This window comes from Pantherophis guttatus, chromosome 6, assembly GCF_059756535.1.
Source record: "Pantherophis guttatus breed Tessera chromosome 6, ASM5975653v1, whole genome shotgun sequence".
Classification (NCBI taxonomy): domain Eukaryota; kingdom Metazoa; phylum Chordata; class Lepidosauria; order Squamata; family Colubridae; genus Pantherophis; species Pantherophis guttatus.
Genome location: NC_142068.1, coordinates 41,531,111 through 41,552,641, shown reverse-complemented (window position 1 = coordinate 41,552,641; position 21,531 = coordinate 41,531,111). Strand labels below are relative to the sequence as shown.

Here is a 21,531-nt window from a genome sequence, read left to right as displayed (position 1 = left end):
GAAACATTGTCCACTGATTTAAGCATCTTCTGATATTGTATGATGAGATTAAGTTTTAGGGATTGACCAGAGGAAAAGGACTTCTGATTAAATTATGAACTGTTAGTGAACTGTGTCATGCAATGAAACTGAATCCTGGAAGAATAAGGTCAGTCAAAAGGAAATGTGTTGTTTTTTTTACACAATGCATAGTCAAGCTTTAGAATTTGCTACAAGACATGGTGCTACCTATCAGGTTGGCTGGCTTGGAGCAATTAATTGAAATTGTGTGGCTCAATGATAATTGGTCTTGATGGCAATGTGAGTTCAATGAAAGTCATTGTTGAGAGATAAAATTCCTCGTGTGTTTGGTTAATCACGGTGAGAACAGACTGCTGTACTAAATTGGTCAGGAGTCTTATCCAACAGGACACTGCTTATATTCTTAACCAGCAGTGTCTACATTTATCTTACCTTTATCTTACATGTGAGGGAGATAATATCCTGGGGGCAAATAAAAGAACTTAAATAAGGCAAATATTTTGAATCCTTTTTGATTCATTACCAGAGGATTATTAGAAAAGTAAGTGTGAGATTTTTCAATGTGATTCTTTTTTGATGAAGTATTCCATTTTAACTCATCCGTAGGTATGGTTTGCTGCGGACTGGACTTGGATTGTCCAAGATTAGAAATATGGCTGAATGAATAATTCACACTTGAATAACAAACAAATTTATCAGCACTCAGAGTCAGCTTTAGCATTTGAAAAATGATACAGCATTTGATTTACATTTGAAAGAATAGCCTTTTGTGGATAGTCTGCGTACTTTCAAAGAAAAGGCTAGCATGATTTCTTACAGATTAATGAACAATAAGTACCCCAAGTAGATTACAGTAAAATGTAATGAGCAAAGCAGTCTCATGATTCTGGACAAACCTGAGTCATGCCATTTAAATCCTCAAAGAGGGCACTATTACAAGGGTGACTGCCATTGAAAAAGATATGATGTCAAAGGGAAACACAAGAGACGGTATTTCAGATAAAAGACAGGGTCACTTTCATGAGCTCAGGCAAAGGGCAGGCTAAATCTTGACTGGATGGCATGAGCTCAATCTGAGTCACAGAGATCAGTGGAAGACCTTGATCTTTTTCAGGGTGAGCCATATTTATATAATATAGGAAAGTTGATGCAAGTTCATATTAAGGTAGTATATAATAACAAATCACTTCAGTGTCAATTATAAGATGGAAAAAGTAAAAAAAAGAGAAGGAATTCTAATGTATTTCTGATGACTGGTGACAAATCTGCTGAGAAGGTATTCTAAAATCTAGCTTAATATTAGACTTCAGATAGCATTTTTTTTCTTTTTGGAAAATTCAGTTTTGAATTGGTCAAAAACAAAACAAAATCCCTCAGTTGCCTTTGATGTAGATGCTTATAGGAGTAATTGGCATATACAAATTTTATGTCATCAGTTACCTATACAATCGTTCTTTTATAAAGCAAGTAACTCCATCAGCAGTACATTACAAAAATAGAACAGTTAAATACAAATTGAAACACATTTTTGAAAAGCAGGAGTGCGTTTCACCAAAAAAACAGATGTTTATAAAACAACAATGGCTGTCTATAAGGTAAAGGTAAAGGTTCCTCTTGCACATATGTGCTAATTGTTCCCGACTCTAGGGGGCGGTGCTCATCTCTGTTTCAAAGCCAAAGAGCCAGCGCTGTCCGAAGACATCTCCGTGATCATGCAGCCAGCATGACTAAATATCAAAGGCGCACAGAACATTGTTATCTTCCCACCAAAGGTGGTCCCTATTTTTCTACTTACATTTTTTACGTGCTTTCGAACTGCTAGGTTGGCAGAAGCTGGGACAAGTAATGGGAGCTCACCCCGTTACACGGCACTAGGGATTCAAACCCCTGAACTGCCGACCTTTCGATCGACAAGCTCAACCTTTCTATATCTACTGCTAAACCTCAAGCTTAGCCTCTCTATACCTACTGGATACAGTCAATTTATTCTAGAAACATCTAAACAGTTTGTATCCATTCAGCAGCAAAAATTTCTTCCTTCTATATGCTTCCTTTTGACCGGAAGAAATGCATTTCATGAATATGTTACTTAATTTCAGGAACATCATCAGTTACAATTACATCTAAGATGTTAGACTAAAAATGTTTACTCATGCTGAAACGGAAGATGTGGTCCCTTTCTCTCCCCTCAATTGTGGGCAAATATGTTTTTTTCTACTTCTAGTTTTCCTTTTCCTTGTTCATCCCTATAATCAATAGACTGACTTTTCATTTGGATTAAAGGAAAACATTCCTGGCAGTTTCTTTTTCTTCCCACTAGAGGCTATGCATATATAACTTCTGTTTCATCTTCTATCACTTGTTTGAAGCTCTATCCAGACACAAAAAAAATTCTTCCCATCTTTACTGAGAGTATTAATTATAGGGAGTCTAATGACTTTAAGGTTGTTATAAATATTAGTATACAGCAAACCTAATTTTTCTGAAAAATATTCCTTGGGTCTACATAGTGATTTATAACCTTAGAAGGCATATCAACAGTATCTTAAGGAAATGGAATAATTCATATACATAACAGGCATTTCAAAATTGATAATTATTTATATCAAATCATTTAAAATAGTATATAAATAATGTGGTCATTCTCAGTACATTCAGCAAGTCTTTATTAGAAATAAGGATGAAAAAAATTCATTTCATTCCATGCATTTTTCAACTAAGGACAACACTCTTTCTCACAATTCCCACATAATTTGAAGACCACTAACTTGTTCTTTCTAATTCTTTTCCCAGTATATATTATTGCTTTGTTTACCTTGTATTTAAAAAGCCCAAGAATAGGGACATCATGGTATACAATCCTGAAAATGACCATGCAGACACAAAATATTTTGTGACCATTTGTATCACAGAATAAATTGAAACTCTGACTTCTCTTTATGTTCCCCCTTTACTAATTCTTTGTGTCTCTTTACCCTTTGACCCAATATTCAGCAACTATTTCTATCACAACTTTCTTAATCTCTCTAGATCTCTCAAGTTCTTTTACGATGCTGGTTATTTTTCATTCAGAAACTACTATGAAAGTGACTCACAGAAGCAACAAAATCCAGATGAATCACTAAAGTGATTACTGAGGAACCAATTTAATAATTTTTTTTATTATATGTCAGATAGAAATGATAGTTAATTCAATAATTATTAATCAGAAGTTGTTCTAATACATATTTCCCTCTTAAAGAATAACTTTAGTTTTGTGCAATACAGCATAACTACCCTGCTATTATTCTTTGAAAGTACTAAAAACAGTTAAATTAAATGGAAAGTACCTACTTTAAAAACAACCTACCTGACAAGATGAAGTGAATAATGACATAACAATTTATATTAGCAAAATAAAGTATAGCATCTTCTATGTTTTAAGAATGCAAAACCATTCATAATGTAAAAGATCAATTAATGGTACCCAACTCCTGCCCTCATCAGTTGAAAAACTGTTTCCCACTCATAGCACACCACAAAAAGTATTTTAGTAATTCATGTGTTTTGCTTTACACAAACATTACTTTGCTTTTCTCTTTGTGTAAAATTAGAAGATTTGGAGGAATCTTTTAAGAAATAAAAAATCTTAGTATTCTTTCCTTCTATAATTGATTAAAGGTATTTTCCCGTTCATATAAATTAATTAGAAACCAAATATGACTAAGTCTCTTTCAAATATCAAATATTTCAATCAATTACACCTAATGGCTTTTTAGGTTCTGACTATGAAGCTAATATTATTTTTAAAATAAATAATTCATTAGGTTTTTACATGTTGAATATATTCAACAAAAATATTTTGCAATATTTTTCCATTTTGAAAGTCTTTCTAAAATATATACATTTTAGTTTCTACAAAAACTCCCTATAACTGCACCTCATAGGAATTCAGAATATAACACTGAAATTTCCATAAAAAGTGTGAAATCAAAATTAGAAACACAATAGTTATATAGATTGTCCCATTCCAATAATTATTCTAGATACATAGATTTTAATTCGTAGAATTACTGAACAAATTATTTTTTCACCTAATCTAAGGTTCTGCTTCATTTTATTTTAAAAGAGATATTGAGAATTGATACACTGTATACTACTTGTCTTCTCAACAAATGTAATATATAGTGAAAGCAAAAATATGAATATATATTCTCTAAATTAGTTTAAACTACAAGACAAAAACTTTGTGAGTAATTGGTCACAATTACAATTTGGACTGTGGCTCTTTGACCCTATCTTCAATATTGTCATGTTGCTGCCACTGTTTTCAAAGCTTAGGTGATTCTTATAAAAAAGCAGTGCCAAAGTTAATGAAAAAATGGAAAGTGAACAAACTTAATTCATACCTACACCACCAAGGAAAAACAGTACTTTATAAGACTTCCCTTTACAATTCATTTAATACAATACATGTATTTATATTTGCAGACTTATAGATCCCATCTAATGTGTTGAATGGGATAAATGCAATTGGAGTGGACAGCTGTGAAGTTAGGATCCAGCAGCATCTAAAAGACTAGCTATGGTACTATATTGTGAAATAAACTATCCTGATAATTCTGATTATGGCAGCATTTCGACAGATAATCTGCCTGAATGTACTCAAGCTCAAAACTGTCTTGTGTCCAATACATTCCTTTGCCTATAAGGTACCTGATGATTTCTGTTTTAATGAAATATGTATCGAAACAGAAATGTTGAGTATTTTGGGCTCATTAAAAATTAAGTAGAATTCTGGTTTTCAGTGGGTGCTTTGTGTAAGCACTTTAATTACAGAATGTGGTATTTCAAGTAATTTCCAGACAATACTGCAATACACATCATTTTTATTTCTATCAGATTTAAATAATCAAATTTAATACACAAAATTGTAAATTTTACACTTTCTTGCCATCTTAGTCAAATATTAACAATGTTAAAATGTACCCTAAATACAAAATTTATCTTTGTTTAAAATGATTAGTGTATATTAATTTCCACAGTATGAAAATAATCTATTCAAACATATAATATTTCTAACCTACTTAAATTTGGCAATATTTGCATCTGATCAAAATAGTTGCCTTGCAATCAACTCTTTTTTTAAAAAATCATCTAAAAATAGCTTAAGCAAAGGAACTGGGTTTGGATTTTGAGCACCTCATAAAAGTTAATGCAAACTTCAAGGACTTCTAAATTTCTAACTAAACTCAAAAGCATGATAATATTCGCACTGCATATTATCAAAGATTCTATTCTTCAATTTTGAAACATGGAAGAAATTTTCTTAAGTTTAGACAAAGACACACCATTGTAAATCATGGTCAGATAGAAAACAATAATTCTGACTGGAGTAATTAAAAAATATAATTTAAAATGGTTGCAATTTTGGGGCAACCGATAACAGTGAATTTGAGAATTTTAAGTACCACATAAAGGACATAAAATAAGACAAAATTATACAATTATTCCAAAAAAATCAGCATTAAAGAGTTGTCACCACAACAGTTAATGTAGCAATAACTGTATGATTCTCCAATTCCCATATTTTTGTACTCTACCATTTTAAAGCACATAGTAGCACAAAAATGTTTGCTATATTTTTAACATATAATTCAAAATATTTTTAGCTATATACAATTATATTTTATTGCACTGTACACAAAACATCATGCTAGAATCTGACCATATAGCATCAAACATGTTACTTTTGCATTAAAAAATTATTATGTTTCAACTAAATCTAAAACCTGCCTAAGTATCAGTTCTAGTAAGTACAATGAATCTTACTTTTGTGTGAGTGTGCAGAAAACTACAATAACTTTTTGAACTTCCTTTAGAAAAGTAATTACAAAGGCCAGGATCATATCATGGGACACAGGAGCAAGGGTTTTCAAACAAAAGTTCTAATAGACTGAACGTATTTTGGAAATGCCACTCTGATGAACAGATAAGTTCTGAATCACATTACACATTTTATGCTTGTGACTTGATAACCCTTTGAAACAAAGAAAAACTCCCTCACATTACAAAAGTATTTTAGAAATCAACTTTTTATACTATATTTAGATTTAAGACAATTTTCTTTAAAAACCATATTCATATACCACATATTTCTGGAATTTAAATTTTAATGTTCCATTTTTAAACACTGAAACTTTTTCTTAAACAGCAGCTCAAACATACTGTTGAAATGTATGGTGTTCTCTACCTGAATGAAGAATCCTCTTAAGATCTTCAAATCAGATCAAATTAAATCTTTATTCAGTTATAGACCAGCAAATTAAGATTTTCAGAAAATTGAAAATTATTTGACACTCCCAGGTGCAAAAAAATTTATTGATTTCATTGCAAAGCAATATAAAGGCAGAGTTTTCCAGAGTAACAGAGGTATAGTCAGTTTTCCAATTTGCTATAGAAGGACTAGTACAAAACCTACAATTTCAAATAATTTATATACAGAATTAAAAGAAGTAAAAAAAAAAGACCAATAGCTATTCATCCATTCCACTGTTTTAGTAATTTGGAAATAAACTGGAGCAGAACTTTGAATGTGAAAGCATTTCAAAATTGTGTAGATAGCTATAATGATGAAACAATTAACTAACAATATCAATAAAATATATTTAAAATGATGGTTTAAAAACATTATAATTTCACTGCCCTCTCATAAAAAATACTACAACTTATTGGAATATGCGTCACTTAGAACAGTGGAAAATATCATGCCAACATAGAATATAGGAAAACCAGAATAGCAAATTAGAAAACACTAGTATCATCCCATGTAACTCACATTTCTGCCACTGATTACTACTTTTTGAAAAAGTACCACAAATAAGACATGGTTTATACAAGTCACATAAAAGAAGCTTTTAGAAATAAAGCTTTCCCACATAGTTGAGGCTTGGAAGCAATGAAGTTGCTTTGAGTACAACTTCTCCCATACTGAATTATAGTTCCCATCATCTTCAGCCAAAGTTGTTTTTATATTTATTTCATTGAGCTAAGAGCTAATATATATGTCCCTGACCATATCTTTACATCTGGCTGACTGGGTACTAAAATACCTATATGATTTAATCCTTGTGAAAATCAGGGTCTCAGTTGAGAATCCTGAAAAACTTTTTTTAAAACATAAGATAACATTTGTTTTACAGACTTTTAAAAAGAATAATCAGGTTTATAAAAAACTGTATGTCACAACCACATGATACAGGAGGAAACTCTCCTGATTTCCAAGAAACAAAAACAACTCTCGAACAACAAAAGCAAAAATGTAACTATTAAAGTATTTTCAGCACTGAAGTTTAAACTTCAAGATTCAACTTTCCGCTGCTTATTTTTCTCCAACTTACTAATAATGTGTAATAATAGGAAGAACAAATATTTTACCTTAGTTTTTTTGGGACCGAATAATCCACTTCCATGACTTTGCCATGCAACTCTGCTTTACCTTAAAAGTAAAAATAAAAAAAAAATCCATTTTCAAGTGAGAGAGTTCTGAATGCTAAGCATCCAAACTCTGGTGCAACTCACTGTGGGCATCTCATTTTTTGATTACCCAGAGGTGATGGTAGAGAATGGAAAATGAGAGAAATTTGACGGGGAAAATAGCCAATAGTCATCCTTTGGGAGTAAAAACTCCCTTAAGCAGAAATGGGCTTTGAAAGCATTTCAGGCATTCTGGGGGGAGGGGGGGGGAGCCGTCTTTGTTTCCTCAAGTGAACTATTTGGCCAAAGAAGCTACTTCATCCCATGCCCCTGGAAACATTTGACGGGGGAGGGGGGTGCCCCTCTGCCCATCAGGATCTACAACTGGGACCGTTCGCACGAATTCTTGCGCCAGCACCGCGGTTCAGCCCAAAAGACTCCCGAGCCTGCTCCGTTGGTGCGCGCGCGGACCTCCCCCCCCACCTCCACGCCGGCCCATTCAGGTAGCTTTCTTCTGCCCAAACTATTCCTAGGACCGCGAGCAAACGACCGAGGAGTCAGCAGACCAATGGCCACGTTAAAGGGCTGGTGCTTAAACAAGCTGGGCTCGCCCCACCTGGGCTCCGGCTAACATTCAGCCTCCGGAAGGAAGCGGCGAGGTGCGCGTGTGAGCGAAGGGCCAACTACTCCAACTGGTTCGCTCCAGGCCGGCCCGCTCAAACCCGATGGACGGTCTGCCTCCTGGGGCTGGCCCAAACGTCCCTCTCCGTCAATTCAAGCCGCGCTCTGCTCGTCCCCGGTGTGACTGGCCGGCCTCAGGGCTGCGCGTCACTCCGGGCCCCCGGGCAGATTCGGGGCTCTTTGCTCCGGGCTCCCGGCGAGTTGGGACAGGGCACCTCGTAGAAAGGTGCCCCAGATCTAGCGGATGCCGGGAAAACTAAAGGGAGCGGTACCCCGCGCTCGGGAGCCGCTCAATAAAATCGGAGAAAAAAATCAGCGAAAAATCCCTCCCTCGCCCGCCGGGCCGCCTGCTGAAGCGCAGCGCGCTCAGGGCGAACGGGAAAGGGCGCCTAGGCGCGGGCACCGGCTCAGAGGCTCTGGCAGCAGCACCGCCCTCTGAGAAGCATCAAGGATCGCTCCGGTCAGGAGGGGGGCACCGGGTCCCCTTTACTCCGTCTCTCGCGGGGGGGGGGCTGAGTAAATAAGGGAAAGTCCCCCACCCCCTGCGTCAACATCTCGCCCAAGCAGGGATTCTCCTCGAGACACTCGCTGCCCTGCCGGCTCCAAGGGGCCTGGTCCATCCAGACGGAAGGCGGACTAGTGGCCAGGAGCCAGCCGGGGGAGAGCGGGGGGAGGTCAAGGCAAAGAGGTATCTCCGCACGCCCTCTCCTTAGTCCTGAGCGCCGCGCTTCCTGGCTTACCGGAGAGAGTTTCGATGGCGCGGATGGCCCAGTTCTGGTCCGGGTAGTCCACGAAAGCGTAGCCGGACTTGAGCAGGACCTGCCCGGTGAGGGGCAACTTCCTGTCCCCGAAGAGCTGCCGGAGCTCCTCGGCAGTCACGGCCGGGCTCAGGTTGCCGATGTATAGCTTCTTCATCGTCCGCCTATCAGGAGGGGGAAGAGTCGGAGGGAAGCCAAGGCCGCCGCGGCCACCCCCTCCTGCTTTCCTACCACCCACCCACCTAGTGAAGCTGGAGACCCAGCACCTCCCCGCCGTCGGCCGGCCCAACCCAGCTTAGCCGCTCCTCCTAGCTGCTTACAACAGCGCCCCGCAGCCGGGCGGGCAGCGAGTAAGCGAACGGGCGGAGCCCAACCCAGCCCCGCACAAGCCCTTCCTCCAGCTCTCCGGGTCCTCAGTCCCGCCTGTCTCGCCCGGGACAGACAGGGGGCGGCGGTTGGGGCAGCGGTTATCCTGCAGAGACTCGGCCGGGACGCGGACACACATACACACACACGGAAGGAGAGAGAGAGATGGACGAGCGGCGCCACGGCCAAGCAAGCCCCACCTACCCTCTCCTTTCCTCTTAGCCAGAAACACGTAGCCACGTGCTCGATTGGGGTTTGCTTCGCGCCCACCCTGCGCCGGATGGCTCTCCCGAAGCTCGCGCGGCAATTCTTACCGCTGTTCTCCCCCACCCCCACCCCCACCCCCACCCTGTCCTTTTCTTTCTTTCCTTCTTTCTTTTTAGCTGGAATAACTCTCGGAGAATCGCACGTGAGCCAGGAAGCCCTCTGCCCACACCAAAGTCTGCGCCACCGGATGCCTGAAAGCGATGGCTCTGCTCCTCTGCTGGGGGTGGGGGGGGGACGGGACGGAGCGCTCTGAGGTAGCGCTTCACCGACTACCTGAGGGCACAGGAGAGCGAAGGGCGGCGTTTTTCCGGCCAAATCTTTTTGGGGCGCGTGCGGCTCAAAACCTCAAACCCCGAGATTTCTTTTGACTCTCCTGTGTGGCGAACGTGCTGTTTCTGAACCTCCCTCACCTGGAGCAGGAGGAGGGCCGGGGAGGGAGGTTTTCCCGTCCATCGTTTCTAACCGCGGTTTACGATCCGAAGCAGAAAGCAACTTTCTCCAACAAGTCTCTACTTTTAATGCTTGAGTTGGTTTAATGGGCATTTCGTCTTTCTTCAGCCAGGATTAGCCTATCAGAAGAGGCGAGGAGGAAAGCTGTCTTGTGAACGAAGTCGCAAACGTAATGGCCGGGCACTTCCTGCTGCTCGGGCCGGTGGAAACGCTTTGACGCTCTGGGTCCCCGTCCCCCCCCCCCGATTTGATCCCCAGCTGTCGGTTGGAAATCAGTTGGACTGAAATCGCAAGTGCCCGCCGTAAAAAAGGGATTTGGAGTAGGTGAATAAGGACTCGGAGCCTGGTTCATCCGTATTTTCGTAGCCCCCCGCCCGCCTGTACTCTACTCACAGAAGCGATGCGGTCCCGTCCCCCCGTCGACCTTGATGCTACGTGATTCTGCCGTTCCAGAAAGGAAGAACTGGGTCTGTCAACAAACGAAGCTTTGCTATGAATTCTATCTGGATGTTTTTTTAAAAAAAACTTATCTTAAGGAGGACTTGGATAGGGACAAAAGGAAGACTTTTGGGAAGTTCCCCCTTCCACCATCACTTGTAGTATTCACCTGTATTATTATGGTATCTATCTGGTGATTAAAAAGCTAAATAGATATTTACAGACTGAAGAATTATGAAATTAGAGTATTGCCTCTGTAATGAATTTACTATGGCAAAATTTAATTTCATTCACGTAAAAGTCCATGTATGGGGGGTGGGGGAAGGGGGGAAACTAAATAGATATTAAAGGAACAATCAGGGTCATGTGTAACCTTTGTACCACTTTTCAGGCTTGTCCTAATGTCTTTTTATTGCATGTTGTCACAATTAGGTGAGAGAACCACTTTTTCTAGCAGGATAGGTTTACTAGGCAATACTGCTGCTAAACACTGCTTTTCAACCTGGATGTTATTGACCATTTTTCCACCAGTGTTTTACCTTCTAGAGTTACTTGAAAATCTTTGTGAAAATAAAAAAAGACTGTCTTTATTACTGGAACAACAGCATTGCAAGATTCATAGATGATCGTATAAGATGTTGTAAATCCTTAGTGAAGAATTTGTCATTTTGCGGTCACTGGATGAAGTTTATTCATTAAGATTTTTATCTTCAAGGTGCTCAGAAGAACAAAGGTTTTACACAATACCTCCTCAGTTAACAGAGCAAAATAATGTATAACCTGCAGAAACTCTTAAGAAATGGGGATATGTGGGCAGTATTTCTGGATGCCTCTTTGGTGATGCACGTGTAAAAATCTGTTGAGATTGATGGCATTCAAACGTATATGAAATGAAGTTGAATATTAATGTCTGAAGTTGATTATTAGTTCCTACCTCCCATCCGAGTTGAAAAAATAAATTGCATGTTTTGACTAATCCAGTAAATAATTTACATGGAACACTCCCTTTCCCCCAAATATTAAAGAAGCTTGCTTTATCCAGAATAAGAAATCAGAATTGTATTAAAGTTTTTAGCAGTTTCCTTCTCAAGTAGGAAATGGAAGGATTATGAACGTACAGTTACTAAATGTAAATATTTTTAATAAATTGTCATTCATATTACTTTGCTTATTTATTTTTTATATTATGCCTTGTATTTGGAGCTTAGTTTAGTTAGCTATGATAGAGATACCTAACAAGCTTTTGCTGTATCCGAATCCCCTAGTTTCAGTTAAATTAAATTAAAAACCTGGCAGAAGGGGAGGAATGATAAAAAAGCCAAACCCTACACTTTCTAACCTTTTGCAGAAAATTGTTTTTGCTTCACATGTCATCCCACTTTCTCCTGTTGTGTTCCTGTTGCAACCCTGATTTCTGTAGTTTCTCAATGTCCACCCCACTTCCTATCTTCTTGCATTTCAGGCTCCCCATTCTCTTTCTCTCCAGCTTCTGGACAATGGGGAGTGCTTTCCATTTTTTTCTTTTTAGATGCTTAATTTTTTGTATGGGCTATTTAATAAAAGAGCGCTGCCAAAAGTGGAGCCATATATGCCACCTTGCTTCTGAGCTTCTGCATACTACTGATGATGCATTTGCTTTCTGCTGCTGTCTCCTCTGCCAATTTCTTGTAAATGTGCTGCAGAGTCCTGGCCCTGTGCCCTCTTGTAGCCACTGGATACATAAGTTCATCCTATGCTTCTTTTTTCAGAGGTTACCTCTGGGTTTCATCAGATTGCTCCTTCAGATGGATGCAGCCATCTGTTCACAATTTTGTGATAATTCAGTCTGATGATGGTTACATCCTGCTATTCGATTATTATTCTTCCTAATGAACTAAATAGCTAAATGATTTGTAGTTACTTATACATCAATATCTCTGTGCTTATATTTGTCACACATTTGATTTATTTTCCACTTTTCAAGAGAACTGCTTCCAATGTTATATATGAGTAGAAGTAGAATAAACTTGCAGATGGAGTGGATGGCTGATTAGAACATCTTCTCTTCCAGAAGTCCTTTTGTTGATTTATAGTCATTATTGTAGAAATTAGCAACACTCTTGATTTGCTACCCAAATTGTGACTGTGTGTGTGTGTGTGTGTGTGTGTCTAATGTATATGTGTGTGGGGGGGCTGCACCTTCATTTTAAAGGACCTATATACTTCATGCATCAATGCTATTTTAAGAAAAAGAAAGCATATAAGCATTACATTCCTAGAGTGACCATGGCAACAGTATTGTTGCATGCTATTATTGTTCCCCACATTAGCTCTATATGGAAGGAACCCATCAACACATGTGAATTGGATAACCATGATACCCAATTCAAAATATATAGAAAGGTATCATAACACAACTAGGACAAGGCATAATGTTTTCCTTTAGTTAGATAGTTATGGCAAATCAATATCAAGAAGATTCCATTAAAAGATATTGTATCAATAGAAATGTATTCCAGGATTCCCTGCAGATAAGTGTGTACTGTAGATCACTGTATGAAACTACCTATTTTAAGGGGGGAAATATCCTTGAGAACAGCATGATGATCTTTGAATTCTTAAGAATTCACTATTGACTATTATACTATTGACTATTGATTTAGACTATTGATGGGAAATTCTCTGGTCAGCACTAGGATATCTATATTTGCAAAATAAACAGAAATACTGCTGTGATAATTCCATATCTTAGTGGATAAAGCAAAAATCTCCCAAGTTTTCTTGAAAAATGTTGTACAACACTTTGGATTTGCTTTCAAAAGGGACCCTGTGCATCATCTCTAAGCTCTGTTCCGGTGCCCATCCTACACTACATTCCAACCAAGCTGGAAAAAAGCTACAAAATAAACAGCTTTGAGTCATGAAGGGAGCTGAGTCACAAGCAGTCAGTTTACTTAGAATTTATACTTTCTTTCTTTGTCTTCTTTATATAGGAAACACATGCCAAGTTCAAAGTTCCTTTGTGTTCTTTTTATAGACAATAAGATCGGTTGGTTGGTTGACTACTTCAACTTGTGCTAAGTCAACAAGGGTTACAGAATTAAAGTGCTTAGAGTACTAGCAGCCAGACAGTTTGACACTACTGAGCAATTATGAGATCATCTGCATAATGTTGCAGTGTCCATCTCCTAATGAGATAAGAGCAGAATGGTTGTCAAGGGATCAGAGTCTGAGATGCTTGCATTAACGTAAAAGGGCCAATAAATGCCACATTACTAGTATTCTGATTTCATATCTGAATCAATGGGTGGCAAATAATGACATCAACAGGAGGGGAGGCAAAAATGTCAAGACAGTATTGGGATGCAAGCCCACAAGTCAACATCATAGGCAGGTACTAAAGGATGGAACTTGAATTATGACACCTCTTCTATCATCTTGCCTTTTCTGATTCCTTCATAGACACTATTGGGGTCACAGGATAAGATCTTTCTGGTATCTGAAGGTTCTCAGCTTAATGGAGAAAGCATTTATTCTCAGTGAAGGTTCTCAGTTTAATGGAGAAAGACCAAGAAAGACTTAGCATAACACAGCTAAGTCTTTCCTGGTCATGGTCTGGGGAACAAAAGAAAATAATGTAATGAAGAATAAACAAAAATGTTGCCAATAAGTTTTTGTATCATTAGAATTAGAATTATTTATTGGTCAAGTGTGATTGGACACACAAGGAATTTGTCTTTGGTGCATATGCTCTCGGTGTACATAAAAAGAAAAGATACATTCATTAAGAATCATAAGGTATAATGATAGTTATAGGGTACAAATAAGTAATCAAATTATAATAGGCAACTATAAATCGTAAGGATACAGCAACAAGTTACAGTCATACAGTCGTAAGTGGGAGGAGATGTGATAGGAACGATGAGAAGATTAATAGTAATAGTAATGCAGACTTGGTGAATAGTTGACAGTGTTGAGGGAATTATTTTTTCTCTCAGCAGAGTGATGACATTCGAGAAAAAACTGTTCTTTTGTCTAATTGTTCTGGTGTAAAGTGCTCTATAGTGTCGTTTTGAGGGTTAGGGTTAGGGTTACGGTCATGGTTAGGGATAAGAAAGGAAAAGCCTTCAGTAGTTCATTTTGAGTTCAATGTCTCATCTTTTTTTATAAATGCTCTTGAATCATAATACATGTTTGTTTGCAATAAGGCTGAGCAACTTTTTCTGGTCTTGAGAGCTATCATCTCATTCAAATATTCCCTGCAGCTGAGTACAATTGCAGGGATGCAGAGAGATGTGTTATCCATCTCTCTTCCCAGTATGTTGTAGGTTACCCAATGCTAATGGCAGTAGGAAATTGAGGGCTATAATGGGGTCACTAGATGGAGGGGGAAAAAACCCTTCCTCTTCTGTTCAAGACTGCTGGCATTAGATCTGTGAGTGCAATGCAATTAAGAAATCATTTTCTTGCATAAGTTCATTCAACCTCATGTGTTCCAACAATTTATTAACCCTGAGGAATATCAATTCATTCTAAACAATTTTTGCACAATTGTGATTATTTACATTCTTTTGAAGATAAGTCTGCAAATGTTGTTACCTTCCTTTCAAGCATCTGTATTAGTCTGAGAACATTGTTAGTAACAGTTTGTCTAAAAAACCTGGAATGCTAAGTTACGGAAAACAATCTAATAGCAGCCATAGCATTCAAGAATGCCTTTCCAAATGCTGCATCTATATCACATTAGATTCGGTTTCCACCTGTCCTACATGCACTATTAGTGGTAGTGGACTTTTTTGAGTTTTTCCTACTTTTTCCTCCAGAAAATGGATTTAATGAATAGATTTTGAGAAATTGTATTTGTTGTCATCAAGAGAAAACTACATTCCTAGTTTCAATCAGCTCACATAAAACAATTGAATCTACAAATGCAAACTATAATACTTTTTTAAAAGCATAACTGCATATTGCATCCCATTCAGTAACAGTACAGCAGAACTATTTACTGCTCAGAAGTCTTAAGTTGTGTGCTTTGGTGTAGATCACAAAGGAGCTATTAATACACTGTCCCCATTTATTTGTATTCATTTCTTTCGTTCATATCCATGTTTATATTTATACCTGCTATCTTGAACATGTTTGACAAACTAATAAATACAAATACAAATACATGTCTTATTGCTTGGACTCACGCATCAGATATGTAAAGTGATGATAAAATAGCATAAAACATGGTATCTAACTAAATATAATTGTTTAATTTAATTGTCAGTGAATGTTTTTCTGTCTGAGGTAATACACAGTACCATAAAGAGATACATTGAAGTGTTCATTAATCTATCATCTCCCACAAGATCTCTTCTAGATTATATTTTCTCCAATCTCTACTTGAGATTCTGCTCGAGGTCCTGCAATATGAATGAAAGTAGAAATAGCAAAGGAGGCACAATGTTCTTAGCGGGGGATGATAAGCTGCTAATTTTTGAATGGAAACAGGACCCAAAGGCATTAGAGAGTAAGAATTAGAGTAGTTTTATTACACAAAACAAAGATGATTGGGGCATTTTTATAGCTTATACAACCCATTTTTAAAACAGTACTTAAAATTTTCCCTTTCAATAGTTTTTTCTTTTGTACCTTTTAAATGATAAGTATGTGATTCTTAACTGTTGTATTTGAATAAAGTACCTAACAATCTCAGACATATAATGCATTATAAATACAGTAAATATATTCACATTAATAATGTGATTATATTCAAGCAAAAGGTTTTCACAATAGAATCACAATTCTGGAAAGTGAAAAAATTACAATGCTAGACAAGCATATATAGTGAAACTTATTTTATTTACATTTGTTTAGCCAGGAGACTACAGTGTTAATACAAAATGATTGTTTGGCTATCAATGATTGCCAGTCTGATCTGTTCATGCTTGTACACTATCCAGAGTGACCCACAGGGGGCAGACTAGCCCCATACTCATAAGACTTAATGTTGTTGTGCAGCAGCATCCGGGGCTTTTCCCACCATCAATATCACCTCACATTTAGGCATCACATTTGGATAGGTCTGACACCAGTTAAACTTGTATTGCTGTTTGACGCAGTTTTTTACACACTAAAGTGGTGCTTTAACAATGAAACTTATGCAAAGAAATTTGACCTGACAAGTTTGACTACATTTTTATAGATTGCTTTGCTAGAATTTTAGGATCTAAGTCATTATAAATTTGATTGATTTTAAAATTTCTAGCCAAGTTGTTAAAGTGAACTATCAAAGGATCTACAGTATATGATCTCTACCTGAACAGATCCCTAAAAGCTTGAAGGTCTACTGGATGAAACTGAGAGGATGCAGTAATGGAAAATAAACACTTTTTTTTGCTTCCATAATTGTCGAATTCTATATGAGTTTTAACCTATGTTGGGCCTGAATAAGATCTGCAATATATGAGAGGATACTTATATGTTGAATTCAGAATAGTCAAATCTTTGACAGAAGTACAAAGCTTATTAACCAGAAGACACTGAAGAACTTGGAATCAATTGCCAATTCATCACCTTTCATGGGCAATCATTCTAATAGGTTCCACATCTCTGCGGAAAGAAATAGTTGCTATCAACCTAAATCTCAGTCGGAATTGATTCAACAATGACAGGAATAGATATAAAATCTGTCACTTTGGGACCACTATTCTTCTACCCAATAGAAAATCAAATCAAATTCGGAGTGTGATCTGCCATATGTGCTGGGCCAGAAACAAGTTGACAGAAATCCGTAGTTGGCATGGCAGCTATTAATTCTTGGACAGCCCCAATCAAAGCAGTCCTAGCATGGAAGTTAAAATTATCTAGACTTCATCCTCTAGGAGTTCTGAACCACCTCCATCTGAGACCACCTTCATCAACTCAGGAAATTTGTTGGGTAGCTGACTGGATGGTATACCAAAAGAATCCCCATTTTCTTCTGAATAACCAAAACTAGATACCAATATTTTAGATTGATACTTGATCCTGGAGACAGAAAGAGATCTATATATTCCAAAAATTCCCCTGCCCTGACCACCTAGTCTTTTTTGGTGCTATACTGTGCATTCCCTAGTTATCCAATTCAGGTGTTTGTGAAACATCGTAGAGCAATCCTCTCATGCACAATCAAATCTTAGATGAGAAAGATTTTTCTTATTATTTACCAATCTGGTGTTTAATAGCAAAACCTGCAAGCCAACAGCAGACCAATATGAGTTCATCCTTGTGAGGAAGTAACCAGAAGAGAGAAGCTCGAGATCTCTCATCTCCCTTCTTATTTGGCATGTTTTTGCTCCCACTGTCATACTTTCCTCTTGATGGAATTACAGTAAGATTTAGAGTTTCCCAGAGAAGGAATGCCAGTTAAAACAACTGGCACTTGGCACCAAGCTGAGAAATACAGAACAAGTGTTTGTTAAGCAATGGGAAAGGAAAAGAGACAAAAAGAAGTACCAGATTTAAACTGCAGAGGTATAAAGAGAAATTGCACTCTCTTGTTGACAGAGGGCAAGAAATTGCTTTAAATTTCAAATTTAATTTTTTAAAAAATTTCCCTCAAGACCCTTATGTTCCAACAGGCGGGGCTAAACATATGAACATGTGAATGATTTTTTAAAATGTTATCTAATTCTGGGTTTTATTTAATTGACCAAACTAAGTAATAATTTTAATTAGCAATTTTATGATGTTTGTGTATCTATATTTTTCTTGACTGTACACCGCCTTGAGTCCTACGGGAGAAAAGTAGTATAGAAATATAATAAATAATAATAATAATAATAATAATAATAATAATAATAATAATAATAATAAAATGTCTTTATCCTGCTATGCAATGAAGATTTTTCTCTGGCTGTGTCACGTGAAGTATCTTGGTAGCTTCTGCCAAGTGTAAGCTGGGAAGCCTGGCAACCTGAGCGCCCTTTCGCTTATCTCTAGATCAATGTTTCTCAACTTCAGCAAGTTTAAAATGTGTAGACTTCAATTTCCAGAATTCCTCAGCCCACACTGATCTAGATTAATGCACGCTGCTCAGGAATCGAAGCAATGTTTGCTAGTCTCTTGCATCCTCATCTATAAAAATAGGAGAGAGGGCAGAGCTGAAGTGTGCGAAGGACAGGGAAACAACCAGCACACAACTGTTTCCCTACAGTTCCGCTTCTGGTTTTAAAAGAAAAATATTTTTAAAATCTCCTACCCCAAGAGAGGGATGAGCTGCTAAGGCATCTGCCTCTGCTTTCTGCGACAGTATTCATGCCTTCACCAAGCTTGTTTGGTGAAGTTTGTTTCTGCTTGAGATGAATGTATTCCCACTCTGGGTAGCCAGTTATCATTCTGTAGGGAGCCTTTGGAAATGATGTTGGAGAAGGCATCCAGAAGTTATTAGGACAACAACAGGTACTGAGAAATGTGCTAAGCCCATGGAAATGGAAAAATGTTAGGGAAAAAACACTGACTGGCTCCTCCTTGATTCCCTGGACTATAGGAGGGAGCGAGGGAGGGAAAAATTCAGACAGACTTGCAAAATTCTATTACTATAACCTACCTCAATAAATCATCCTGTGGAGTCTGTTTCTCTTTATTCTATCTTATAGTGCTTTTACGTTCTTATAAACTTTAGCTGTCGTAACTAGAAACTAAAAAACTGCTCTCATCTCCAACCATTAGATATGTTTGGCTTTTTGAGAAGACAGGGACCTCCAAGGTGCCAACTCATAATGCACTTCCTATGTTGTAAATTTTATAGCTAATCACTCAGTAGTTTTAAATAGATGAACTTGTGTTCAGAAAGGCCAAGGAGGAAGTTGGCATACTGACACATGCTTTTTGAAGTATGAGCAGAGAAATCTTATTACCTGGATGAAATTTGGTCCATGTTAACATTCAAAAATATGAAATATGATTTGGAAGCTGACATAAGAAATGCCGGCCACTTTTACCTGGATATTTAAATGCTGGATTGCAATGTGATGACTTTCTTTGGAGGTAATGGCATGATCTTGATATCTGTGCATACTCCTTAATGAAAAGTGACTCAAATAGTCTGAGCAAGTTTTTGGTTGCTATATCAAAACCTCATATCCCTGGATCCAGCTCAGGGTTACTGACAAATCAAACTGAGCTTGCAACTTGAAGTAAGTAACACAGTAAGTTGGTTGAAAATGAACCTTATGTACTAAGTACTCGGGTTGGGATATAGTGAAATCATCCTCTCCTCACTAAAATGCTGTGTCATAAATTTAGTTTCCTTGATTTGGAAGATGGAGAAAAATAATTCAGAGGTATGAGATTTAGTGCTGGGAAATTTGGAATTAAAGTTGGTTTGGGAAACTTAATTTCTCTGAACAGAACATTCTACCCCCTCCCCCTGGAAAGAATACAATTGGCAAGACTTCTGCCCTTTTCTGATCTGAAGCATCCACTAAGGTCGGGTAGGCACCTATGACAATTTATGGATTTCAACTCTCAGAATTCCTGAGTCATTCATTTGAAAATCTCTTTTGGATATCCAGAGATCATTGACCTTGAAGAAGTGACACAAAATAACTCCAAAAGATGGGCATGGCAATATTCAATCTGAATCTCCACATTCATCTTTCCTATCCAATGTGAAGAAATTATGATTTATAGTAGATACTATAGATTAGCAAGTCTCGTTTTGTCTAAATATTGCATTGACCCACTAAGAAATGTTCAAATTTGCATTATTTTTACTCTTTTAAAGTGTTTTTATTTTTTGCACTAAACAGGATTTTGAGGATTCTCCTTGTGTTTGTATCAGCCAGATACATCTTTAACAATTCTGAGCATTTTTTGTTTCATATCTGCAAGTATACTTTACAAAGTTGTTGCTATGGAGCAAAATGACAGGAGAGAATGTTATGTATGTCATCTCAAGTTGCTGAAAGTAGGATACAAGTCTAACAAACACAGTGTTCTCACTGTTGCCATTTTAGGGGCAGGGTGGGTGGGAGAGAAAACAGCTCCTGAAGCGGAAAGTGCAAGGTATAAATATTAGCCCTCTGGTGGCACAGTGGTGACTGCCCTCTGGTGGCACTTAAAGCTCCAGCTGCACTGGGTAGTGATAGCAATGCTGGAATTTCAAAAGGAAAAAAAAAACATATCCTTGCTTCCCAAAAGATATAGTTATTTGGATTAGGAGACTTTGGAATGGTGTCGTGTGATCCTCTAATAGCAATTTGGAATTCTTCCAATTCTGACATGTTTTCTGAATAAAGCAAGCTCTGGGCTGAATTGTGGAGTTTTTGGAATAAAAACTCCACAATAGTATCATTCTTGATCTAGTTCAATCCTGAGCTGCATATATTTTCTATTGGTAAATATAAATGATTGGCATGCAATATCTCTTATTTCCAGTATCAAATATATTGTTTTGATTGTACAAAGCCTTCTGATCAGGATACCTTAGATGTTATAATGGCTGTAAGTGGAATATATATGTCTTCCACAGACCAATTCATAGAAAAGGTTTTTTATTTAAATAGATAACAAAAACAAGGAAAAGTATGGTTTGAACAAATCTGAAACTAATAGAAAAAATATTAAGGAGAATGCAGAAACAGAACTTTAATTATATCCTGAGTGAAAACAAAGAATGAGTTGGTTAATTGGAACAACAATCAAATCTTGCGCAACTATTTCGTCTTACATTGTGATGAGAAAATTAACCCATTCATGCAATATATGACTGGGAACATAGTCATTATCTTCCTGCATCCTTATAAACTGGAACGATACTGCAAGCACTAGTCAGTCACTGCTACCAGGATACGTGATGATTATTCTGGAGACATTTACTGCCCTTCAGCACAGAAAGGCGAACAAATATTAGTCATACATTTGTACTGTTATACAAAACATAGGGGTAGCTACTTTTTAAGTAAGTTTTCTAGAGATTATAAAATATTATTAGGTTAACCTGCTAGATAATTCATGTTAGGTTCAAAATGATTTATGATCACATTAAATGTATGTTCCTGGATTACTATTGGCAATCAATTTTTAACATTTTAGGGATTATCTTTGTAGTCTGCTCCATAAACCTGCAAAAACACATACCAATTTT

The 21,531-nt window shown here is 37.6% G+C and overlaps 1 protein-coding gene and 1 long non-coding RNA gene across 8 annotated transcripts in view; one reads left to right on the top strand and one right to left on the bottom strand.

The window, feature by feature from the left end:
• The window catches only part of IGF2BP2 (insulin like growth factor 2 mRNA binding protein 2), a 70,207-nt gene extending 60,718 nt beyond the window's left edge, over positions 1 to 9,489 (bottom strand). For 2 of the 7 annotated variants that reach the window (XM_034439637.3, XM_087872151.1), the window contains exons 1-2: positions 8,898 to 9,428; positions 7,438 to 7,498 (exon numbers count right to left, since the gene is read on the bottom strand). In XM_034439637.3, coding sequence (XP_034295528.2) covers positions 7,438 to 7,498; positions 8,898 to 9,072 — 236 coding nt within the window. In that variant the 5' untranslated portion in view covers positions 9,073 to 9,428. The other 5 variants (XM_034439638.3, XM_087872153.1, XM_034439636.3 and 2 more) reach the window with 4 other exon arrangements.
• On the top strand, positions 7,819 to 11,598 carry LOC117678495 (uncharacterized). Its single transcript, XR_004595043.3, has 2 exons — positions 7,819 to 7,979; positions 10,107 to 11,598. It is a non-coding gene; the product is annotated as an uncharacterized LOC117678495 (long non-coding RNA).
• Positions 11,599 to 21,531: the final 9,933 nt, after the last annotated feature.